The sequence below is a fragment of the Ursus maritimus genome, unplaced genomic scaffold (assembly GCF_017311325.1).
Source record: "Ursus maritimus isolate PB19 unplaced genomic scaffold, ASM1731132v1 scaffold_8, whole genome shotgun sequence".
Taxonomy (NCBI): Eukaryota; Metazoa; Chordata; class Mammalia; order Carnivora; family Ursidae; genus Ursus; species Ursus maritimus.
Window position 1 is genome coordinate 78,699,539 of NW_024426996.1, and position 11,397 is coordinate 78,710,935.

General features: G+C 50.2%; 1 protein-coding gene across 4 annotated transcripts in view; it reads right to left on the reverse strand.

Annotated features, from left to right (window-relative positions):
• AFAP1 (actin filament associated protein 1) overlaps positions 1 to 11,397 on the reverse strand; it is a 144,526-nt gene that overhangs the window by 38,979 nt on the left and 94,150 nt on the right. For all 4 annotated transcript variants that reach the window (XM_040625225.1, XM_040625223.1, XM_040625224.1 and 1 more), the window contains one exon: positions 493 to 588. In XM_040625225.1, the coding sequence (XP_040481159.1) occupies positions 493 to 588 (96 nt within the window). The remainder of the gene's footprint in view (positions 1 to 492; positions 589 to 11,397) is intronic.

Below are 11,397 nucleotides of genomic sequence, written 5' to 3' on the forward strand. Positions count from 1 at the left end.
CAGAGAGGGCCGGGATGGGTTCACACATTTCTGGCAAGAAAGGCCAACCCCTCACCCCCACTGCTGGGCTCTCATTGCACCTTCCAACAAATCAAATGAATACCGAGCAGAAAGGGCCAGGGAATGCCTCCTGGTCTGCTGGGAATGAACCTTTGGGAAGGCACACTCTCGCAGTGCTGCTGTATTCCAGAGCACGCAGACCAGCACGCAGAGTTCCACGTGATAGTGAGGTAACCTTGAACCCTGGAAATCCTTAGGACTTTTAAACCCATTTCTGCACCTGCAGCTGGGGATGACCACACCAACCACGCAGACTGTAAAGTGACTACCTCATGCTTCATACAGAAGTAGACACCTGAAACGCAGAGGCAGCAGGATTGCACTGTTTCCGAAGTCTAAGTGCTAAATTCTCTCAGAGAATGTCATCAAAACATTGAGGGAGGCCTACATCAACCACAAGGGCACTACTCCTGGGAAGAAAGAGGTCCTTACCTTCTCCAGCTCCGTCTTGTGCACGGGGGAGCTCGACGGGGGAGGACCTTCTGAATCCGCTGGACCGCTGCAGCCGCTGTAGACGTCTCGGATCACCTGCAAGAAGTGCAGACATGCTTGAGCGCTCTCGGAGGTCGAAGCTGGCACGAACAGGCAGTGGCATACGGGGTGGAGGGAAAATCTCTGGGCTCGAAAGCACCCGGCTCTAAGTCCCGAGATGCCAGGTGCTCATTCATTCACTCGTTCACTCACCAAATGTCTCTCTGATGCCGGTACTGACACAGGCTTTAGGATACAGGCAGAACGCAATGCCTTGCTTTCATGGGACTTGCATTCCAGTGTAAGTTAGGTATCATGGTGAACAGTGAGCATCACCCAAGCACAAAGATAAAGTAAGACAGCAGTAAGTGCTACAGAGACTGGAAGGTGGTGTTTAACAAAAAGGGAATGGCTAATTGACAAGACCAAGAGGCCTCACTGGGATGACAGGTAGGCTGGGAGCCAAATGCCCAGAAGGATGCAGCCACATGAGGAACCAGTGGAAAAAGCTTCCAGGCAGAGGGGCCAGCTGGTGCAAAGGCCCTGTGGTGGACGTGAAGTGTTTAAGGATACCACCTGGTGCCATGTGGCACGAGATGGGGGCAGGCCACCAGGAGGGTCACGCAGTCGTTCAGGCCAGTGAGGAGGTTGGGTTTGAGTAGCTTGAGCCCTGGAGCAATAAGAGTGACTTTCTGGGAGGTGGTATAGCGCAGAGGCCAAGAGCACTGGCCGCAGAGCTCGACTGCCTGTGTTTTCAACATGGCCTTCAACTTGGGCAAATTTAATTAGCTGTTCTCCTGCGCTCCAGTGCTCCCACCTGCTGCACAGATGCAGTGGTCCTACCTGTGGACCATACATGGCCTGAGACAGTGCCTGAGACGAAGGGGCATACCATTGTCAGAAGTCGCAGACAGCACTGGCACTGCTGATGGAGGATAGCGGACGAGAACTAAGAAGGAAATGAGTCAGGCCATCCAGTAGTGTCCGGGGGNNGGAGGATTCCAGAGAAGAACCAGCAGGCCCTGAGGGTGGGTTAGCTGGAGCAGGAGGGAAGCACGAGGCAGCCGGGTGCTCCATTCAGATACGGGAGGCGGAGAGAAGCACAGGGTAGGGGAGAAGCGAGGCGGGTGAGTGCGGAGCAAAGGCAAGCTTCCAGGCAGAGCTGGAACTAAACTAGGCATTCAGGGGAGAAAAGGCTCTGCTCACAGCCCAGGAGGGGTCAGTCACCAGAGGGAGGACAGACAGCAGAACGCAGGTCCAGGACAAGGACCAGAGCCGGTCGGTGCACGGAGCAGAGCCAAAGCGGAGAGGCCAGTGAAGAATGAGCTGGAACAGCCAGGGAAGCGGGGGCGAACCAGGAGGGTGCAACTCCCAGGAGCAGGGAGGAGGAGAGAGAGGCAGCCCAACGGTGCAGAGGCACCTCTGAGAAGCCCCTCTGCTGCGGGGGAGGGATGGGGGCCGGGGGTGATTGGAGGGGCTCCCGGAGACGGAGGGGAGATGAGCGGAGGAGGAATTTCCAGAGGCGGCAGAGGGTGGGATCTGGGGAAGGCCAGTGTAACTGGTGGCGGGAGTTTGTGGACGCTCCTGTCTGGCCGGTTCTGTCTTCCTGGTGAAAAGCGAGGCCAGAACATCAGCCAATGGTTCAAAGCCCCAACCTTGCTGAGCCACCGTTTCCTCACTGGCAAAGGAAGGAGTGTCCAGATGACCTGTCCTGCTGTCAGAACAGTGACATCCAGAGAAAATGAGACCCTCTATGCTAAGTGCCTAAGCCAGCACCTGGCACGTGGCGGCCTCTCTGCTCACCAACACCATCACTCCTGAGAGCATCCCCACCACGGACGCCGAGGGCTTAGAAAGGATCCCGCCCTAGACTGACAGGCATGAGGGTCTGCCGCATGGAGGTAGTGATCCTTGGCCCTGTTGAAGCCCCCAAGGTCACCCACTGTCCCTGCTGTCACTACTGCGCTCCTGCCATGAGTTGGGCGTGGTTCTGATCACTGGGGATGTGTAGTGAACAGGCCAGAGTACCATCCTGGGTTGGCAGAATTTGCATGCTGGCAAGGGAGAAGTTAGGCAGTTCCTTCAAAATGTCTTCCGTTCTTTTCAGAATGAAGCTGCAATTTGAGTCCGACCCATGCGTCTTCGGGGCAGAATTAAAATGCCTAAGTCCCAGATATCTGGTAGTAGTTTTGCAATACGATCTCAGCAGACATGCCCAGATTGGCTGGCTTGCGCTGGTGTTGGGATTAGTGCCACACTGGCGGGAGCCCAGGACGGTGTCTGCAGCCATCCTGCTGCTCCACAGTTTCATGAAAAAGCTACAGGGCAAAGTCCACATTTGAGACTAAAACAGGACAAAGGAAAAAGAAAGAGAAGCCCAGAGATCCTGCTGCCACATTTTTCTCCCTGTGGATTCTGAGGACTGAAAGCGTCGTCCAAGTGACATCCACCCAGTGACCCGGGCCTTCTGGATGCCTGAGTCTCTGTCCACACCGACCGCTCCTGCTGCTCTGTGCGGGGCCTCTATTCCCATGCCTGCCCCAAGGGCGCTACCAGATCTTTAGTTGACAAGACAAATTCATATTTGATTGAAGGACAAGGGTTTGTCTTTCTCTAGGGAAAGAGTACAAGGCAGTGGAATCTCCTGGGCTCTTGTGTGGAAACAGAAATGGGGTTTCAACCCTAATTCTACGGCCTCCTCCACACGTGAGGTCTAGCGATGCAGACTCGGGCCTGACGTCCTTGTCCAGAACATGCACAGACAAGGCCTCTGGGCCACCGTGGAAAGCAGGATCATAAAACATGAGGTGTCCAGCCCAGAGCAGGACAAAGCACACGTGAGCCCCTTTCCGTGACGACAGCCTTAAACAGGACGCATCACACGACAATTACGCAAACTAACCGGAAACTTACAAGCCCCTCTTCTCGCACCAGAAGGCTGACCCTCATAAAACATAACCTGCAGAAACCTCTCTCTGGGGGCGCCTGGGTGGCTCAGTAGTTAAGCGTCTGCCTTCAGCTCAGGGCGTGATCCCAGGGTCCTGGGATTGACCCCCACATCAGGCTTCTCCGCTGGGAGCCTGCTTCTTCCTCTCCCACTCCCCCTGCTTGTGTTCCCTCTCTCGCTGGCTGTCTCTCTGTCAAATAAATAAATAAAATCTTAAAAAAAAAAAAAAAAGAAACCTCTCTCTGGCAAAAGCTTTTCTTCCAAAAGTAGCTGTCCTCTTTCCTTCTTTCTTTTTTCAAGGGGGGAGGGTCCACAACGTGCGTCACCACTGCTCCAGGAACCCCCTGGCCTTGTGGGTGAGTCATGTGCACTGCACCTTCAGGGATGGCCGGGCTCACTGGATCGGGCTTGTCCTGTAAGACTCAGCCTCTGTCTCGTGTGCCCTGGAAGCAGACTCTGCCCCCTACGGGGTGCATGGCTCGGCTCCCCCTGCCCTCGGGCCACAGTTGGCCATATGTTCTTCACACTGACACCACTCATGTGCCCTGTACGCCCACGGGTCTCTTTCTTCTCTTCCGCTGGGCTTGCTTTCAGAGACGGGGCTATGCCTTGCTTACGTGGGCATTCCCAAAGCCTAGCACATAACAGCAACCTAAAAAGTGTGATTAAAGAAGAAACGAAAGGAACAAGGAGCCAAACTGAACTTGACATTTTCTCCAGTAAAGAAAGATGAATGAAGGAATGAAATCCAGAGGAAAAGAAACCAAGCCATTACGTCCAATAAGTAAACCCTCAGGACAACATTTCCCCAGTTCTCTGCTTCGATATCTGAAATCCTCGGAGGAGAAAAGTGATAAAAGGAAAAGAGCACGCAGCTAAGAGCCATGCCGCATCACCCAGGAGAACTTCCTCGCGCTCTCCTGGGCACTGGAATAGCTCCTTCCCTCTCCCCTGTTCCACGTCAGGGCCGTTCTGCCCACAAAGAGCNAAGGGCAGACTCACCGCAGTGGCCAGATGAGGTGACCTGGCCATCGAAACGAAGCAGTGTCCTCAACTTCCCTGAGAAGCCTTCCCTAAAACACCCAATACATGTATCTGTACACTTAGAATTCTGTACACAGATAAAGGACACACTTTTGTTCTCTGCTGACGTCCCTGCGCCTGACCTTCAAGTCCTTACGCCGAGCGCAGCGCCTCCCACGGCGCTTAGGAAAGAGACGGGCATTCGGTAGCCCACAGAGACCCAGACACACCTGGGGCCAGGCCGGGGCTTATCCCTGTCATCCCTGAGAAGGGAGACGACTTCTCTTTCCCCAGACTAAGCCCTAATGACACCCCGGGCGCAGAGAAGGGCGCTGTTGAGAACATTGAGGAGCGTAAAGCCCGTCTTTACTTCCATGGTTTCATCACCAGCCTGTTGGATTATTGCAGGTGACTTCCACGAAACTGTCTTCCTCCCCTGACCCCTATTCATTGCCAAATTGCTCCCACAGAGTTAATTCAGAAGTATTCAATAAAGGGGTTATCACCCAAATTCTTTGAATAGCTGCAAATGAAGATGCTGTGTGTGTGTATTTTTTTTAAGAGCCATGTTCTGTGAGAAGTTCAACAATATGTATTTAAGAGAACTGGATCCAAATTCAGAATCACAAATCCTTCAAAAACAAATTGTTATATGTTCTGTGGTATTTTTGTTTGCTTTTAACTTGAGCCCTCATTGCCAGAAACACAATCTCTGCACATTTTTTAAGGAAACCTGACCACTCAGTTTCTGGGAATATTGGCTGTTGTCTTCCGACTGACCCCTACAAAACAGCTCATGTTTTCAGCATCTGTACACACACACACACACACACACACACACACACACACACACGGAGTCAGTAAATTTTGGCAAGAGATGCTGGTAATGGAAGTTGCAGACCGAAGGAAGAGAAACAAGTTTGGCCGTGATCTTGAAGAAGCGTGGCTCCGGTCAGGTGCTGGCCACGCACAGCCCTCCTGCTCTCCACACCTGACAAAGGCTGTGTGTGACTCACTTTAGAGACTGTCAGCCGCTACATTAAAGCCACATGTCACAACACCAAAAGCCTGGATAATAAGTTGGGACAACATGGGATAACAACAGTTTATATTAACAAAGTCTTGGCCCCTGTTCTGTAAAACAGTTCATGTTATATAGTCGTTCTAGAGTTTTTACAAAAGGAATCCTACGGGGCAATACTAATAAACCACTGATATTCCAACAGTTTATTTAGTTCTAAAAGCGCATTTGTGTAACTTTTTCATTCTGCCTTTTTGATCATTCTGATCGGTACTATTTCCATTAAGTAAGTGGGAAAGACTTTGCTGACCCCAAACACCCTGATGAGTTAGAGGCCTTCCGGGACTGTAGTCCAGATTCCAGACCCTTCATTCACTCTCCGTCACTCCATGCTATCGTCAAGATAAATAAGGGCTGTGCCTCGGATTACAGTTGTTCCTTAATTTGGAAAAAAAAAATCTACTTCAGTCATAAAGATGTGGGCTTGACAGGATGACATAACAGGCCATGATGACAGCATTGACTTAGTTTACAGAAAACTGTCATTTCAAAGTTTTAAATCATTTGGGAAAAAAATAGAACAGAGTTAGAAGGCAGAGCCTAGCTGATTTCAAGACTCTCTGTATAGTTTCAGCCATCAAGGCAATGTGGCATTGGCACGACCACGCAGATGCAGACTAATGAAGCAGACAGGGGCCCAGAGATGGACCCAAATGTGTTCGATCAATGGATTTCCAATCAAGGCAATTCAGGTCATCAATAGGACTGAAACAATTGACTACCCTTATGGAAGAAAATCCATTTTGACTCCTACATTCCATCTTCTACAGGAAACCAACTGTATGAATCAGAGACCTGTCCATAAAGGCAGAGTCATAAAGATCTGGAAGAAGACACAAGTACTATCTTGGTGAATGGACTATGCTAAGATTTTATGGACAGAAGGCAAAACGCACTGACTATAAAAGCAAAGGCTGATGTAATGGATCTCAGAATTAACAATTTCTGCTCATCAAAAGGCACTCTGAAGGAAGATAATTCATCTGTAGATTAATCAGAGTCATTCTTGGAGGCAAGAAACACTGACATAAACAGGCACATTTCATATTCTTGAAAGGGTTTCAAATACCAGTGAGGTATCGCCATTTAAACTCTCTGTGCAACCAATAACATAGCCTCAAAACAAATTACGCAAGAACTGACGGAAGTAGAAAGACAAATAGATAAATCCATAAACAACGAGGTAGATGTGACCACATCTCTCCCTTTGATTAGCTGACAAAACGAATTAGGAGAGGATCTGAAGATGACAGTTAATAACTGTGATCTGACAAACCCGTGTAGACCTGTGCACCCAGCAACTGCAAAATGGTGCCCCTCAGTATAGACAGAAGCATTTACCCACCCAGCCCTTCAGTATGGACACGAGCATTTACCCACCCTGCCCCTCAGTATGGACACGAGCATTTACCCACCCGGCCCCTCAGTATAGACACGAGCATTTACCCACCCGGCCCCTCAGTATAGACACGAGCATTTACCCACCCTGCCCCTCAGTATGGACACGAGCACTTACCCACCCGGCCCCTCAGTATGGACACGAGCACTTACCCACCCTGCCCCTCAGTATGGACACGAGCATTTACCCACCCTGCCCCTCAGTATGGACACAGAGAGCACTTACTCACCCGGCCCCTCGAGGCGTGGACGAGCACTTCCACCCGGCCCCTCAAGTCATGGACACGAGCATTTCCCACCCTGCCCCTCAGTATAGACACGAGCATTTACCCACCCTGCCCCTCAGTATAGACACGAGCACTTACCCACCCGGCCCCTCAGTATGGACACGAGCATTTACCCACCCGGCCCCTCAGTATAGACACGAGCATTTACCCACCCGGCCCTTCAGTATGGACACGAGCATTTACACACCCGGCCCCTCAGTATAGACACGAGCATTTACCCACCCGGCCCCTCAGTATAGACACGAGCATTTACCCACCCGGCCCCTCAGTATGGACACAAGCATTTACCCACCCTGACTATAGGTTGAGCAAGTCTACAAATCTCTATGATGCGAAATCATATCAAGTTCTGACTACGATGAATTTAAGTAGAAACTAAAAGCAAATAGCTTATTTTTAAAAACCTGAATATTTAGAAAGTGAGCAAGATAGCCCCGGATGAACCATTAGTCAAAAAAGGAATTGCTACAGATTCTAGGAAGTATTTTGAACTGAATAAAAACACAAACCTCAGAACTTACAGGAGATAGCTAAGACCATGCTCAGGGAGCAATGGACAGCTTTGAATGAATGCATTTATGTAAGAAAAGGGCTAAGAATCAATTATCTAAGCATAAACTTCAAGAAGTTGGCATAATTACAACAAATTAAGCCAAAAGAAAGTGGGAGGGAAGAAGAGAACTGAAAATAGAACACGATAGTACAACTGAGAAAAACCAAGAGCCCAAATTCAGCTTTTTTGGGAGAACTGGTACAGTGGGTGTACGTCTGTCAGGACCGCCAATGAAGTTAAGAAGGAACAGGTGTCTCCATTCGGGTTGCCGTACAGAGAGGCACCCAAGACCTCCACTGTCCCCTTGACAGATAAGACGAGGGGGATATGTTTAAAAATCAGAGCAGTCTTTCACTCATCGGAGGGTGAGGATACGAAGAAACCTGGACCCACTAAGTCCTCACAAGGGAAGAGCCCTTCACAGGAAAGAAGGGACAAGGCTGCTCCTGGCTGGCAGGGTGGCGGGAGGCGGGGTGCCCACTGCAGAGGGTGGGGAACAAACCAGCCACATCCTAGTGGCCGTATGCACCTGGTGTAATGGTTGAAACTTCAAGGAGCCTCAGTGACACCACGAGCCTACGCCCACCCGCCCTTACTGGGTGTGTGGGAACAACACGAAGGCTGCGGGCAAGGAAGCCGAGTTCGGGGATGTCCTCCTGGGGCACACAGGGGCGTCCTTGTGGTCCTGGGCGAAGGAGAGGGGAGGCCGTGATGTGGACACCCCAAGCTCTGGCCCCTCATGCATCCCACTATCATCCTGATTTTCAAACTGTTTTCAGCCGGAGCTTATGAGTTTATTGAGACCTAGAAGCAGGAGCGTAGCGATAACAAGAACCAAACTACAGTAGAGAAGCAGCTTACGCTTACATATGTGCTCACTGCACGCTAGGTGCTCTTCTAATTGTTTCTATCTGATTATCTTACCCTCATAACAAGTCAGAGAGGCAGGCACCATTATGACCCTCCCTCCCATTGCACAGAGGTTCAACCGAGGCACAGACGAGCTAAGCAGCTCATTCAAGGCCACAGGAAGCAAAATGCAGATTCGACTAGAGGAGATCCGCCCTCCCCCATCACACTGCTTGCTGAGGCAGGCGGGCGAGGCTGTGGGGGAAAGGCACTCTGACACGTTGCTGGTGGGAGGCTGAGCTGGCAGACCTCCCATGCAGAGTGACGTGGCTGTGTATCAAAACCAGGAGCGCCTACAACCTTTCTGCAAGCAAACAGCCTCTCTGGGAAGTCAGGCCACACACTAGCAAGAGTGTGAGATGATATGTGCACAGGGTCGATTATTACAGAGTTGTCTGCAAACAACCCAATATCCATGAATCAGAGAATATTTTTTTAAATTATGGTCTATTTAAACAATGAAATGGTATGTACTGTTAAAAAAAAAAAGGAAAGGCTCCATTCTCTAAATTGAAAAAATCTGCAAGACACTTTGTTTAGGTGTAAAAAGCAAGAGGCAGAACACCACATCTTGTCTATGGGGGTGGGAATTAAAATCTGCATTTCTCCTTGCCTACATATATATATATAAAGAACCTGGGAAAGGACACGTACAAAATGCTCGTCTCGTATGTTGCTGGCAGACATGTAATGGCACAAGCAAACCTGGGAAGCCATTTGTCAAGATCTAGTGGTGTTGAAAATGCGCCCGTCCTAAAGTCAGCCATGCCAGCGCAGGCAGCCTTCCCGGGGAAGCCATGACACGCGAGACCAAGGGCCACGCACGAGAACGCTCCCCAGAGCGCCCCAGGACAGGGACGGGGGATGGGCATCGACACCAGAGCAGACAGAAAACAGTGAGCGGAAAACGTGAGGGTACGTGTAGTTTGAAGCCATGTACATGGACGTTTTTAAACATAAAAGAAAAGTCACTTCGGATTTATAAGTACATACGTAATGCATACCTCGATGATAATAGTCAGGATAAAAGTCACCTTCGAGGAGGGACAGAGAGTTAGGAGAGGAGGCCTGCTCCAGTTCTGGCTGCCGCATTTGCAGTCTTGAACAAGGAGATACAGGGTGAAAAGAAAAAGACTCTTAAAAGCTTCATGAGTCTGAGTCACTGCGAGTCTATGTTTCTTGAGTTTCTAGGCGATACCGATAAGACAGCCCATCTAATAACAGTACTGAGAAAACAGGACACCAGAGCCTCACCGGTCTCTGCTGGTTTGAAAGAAAGAAAATGACTGACTGAAACTAGTTTTGTCTCTGACTGTCATTTCTAATCAAGACTTCTTAGCTTCTCACACTGACACACGTAACAGGAGCAAAGCACAAACATTAAACTGAGAAAGTAATCAACTCAAACTCTTTAGAACACGGTAACTTACCATGTATTATTTACTTCCCTTTTAAGAAATATCAGCAGATGCTAAAAAAAAAAAGAATCCTTGCAATTAAGCTCCCACTGACAAATAGAGTCATCACCGTGTAATTAGCTGAGCGCCTCTGATGTGCATCTCACATCTGGCGAAACAGGATGTAAGACTATTCCCCTCCACCAATGCCTGACATCTTGGAAATGTTTTCTCTCTAAGTCCCTACTTGTGAGCTGCACGGTCAGCTCAGTGCCACGTCCCAGGGAGACAGGAGAAGCTGGCGAGGCTTCCGGCAGCTTCATGTGGAGCGAGTCACGAAGAAGGGACAGAGGAAAGAAGAAAGCCCAGGGTTCAGGGTGGCCCTTCTTACAGCAGGAAGGAGCTATTATTGCGGTAAGGAATGACTGGGCCACAATGCAGAGGAAGAAGGAAATGTGGCGAGGTAGGCTGGCAGCGGGGATGGCCTTGGCCACCCGGGACGAGGCAGCCGGGAGAGCAGGCAGCCCCTCTGCAGCTCCAGGGGCTGGGGTCAGAGGCTGGAGTCCATGGCATGCCAAAGACGGTCTCTGGCAACCCCCCCCCCCCAGGTTGGTTGGGGAGCCCAAGGAACAGATCTTGGAGTCACAGTGCGATGAGTACAAACCTGCCCTTGAATGAACCGCAGGCTGACTTCAAGTTACCTGGGTGGCTCTGAAAACAATCTTAAGCCCCGAAGTTATAAACTGATTTTGGAGAGCTAATGCCCTCCCCGCGCATGGCAGAGGCAAATGACAATGCTCTCCGATAGAAGAAAGCATAGGGTCAAGAATCAAATTATTTCTACAGGGACAACTGGATCCCTGCAAGAAAAAGAATGAAACTGGACCCCTATCTCATGCTACATGCAACGATGAAAGCAGACAGGATCACAGACGAAACTTGAGGCCTGACACTATAAAGCGATCAGAAGAAAACATGAGTGTACACCTTTAGGACTCTGGACTAAGCAGTGGTTTCTTAGATATGGCCCGAAAGTGATAAAAAGTAAGGAGGTAGTGATACATATTACAACACGGATGAACCTGGGAAACATTATGCCAAATCAGAGCGGCCGTCACAGAAGGACACAGCATGTTTAGATGAAATGTTGAACACAGGCAACTCTATAGGAACAGAAAGCAAAGTAGCGGTTGCCCGAGGCTGGGGCTGGGAGTGAGGCTGGGGCTGGGGGCGAGGCTGGGCTGGGGGTGAGGGTGGGGCCGGGGGTGGGG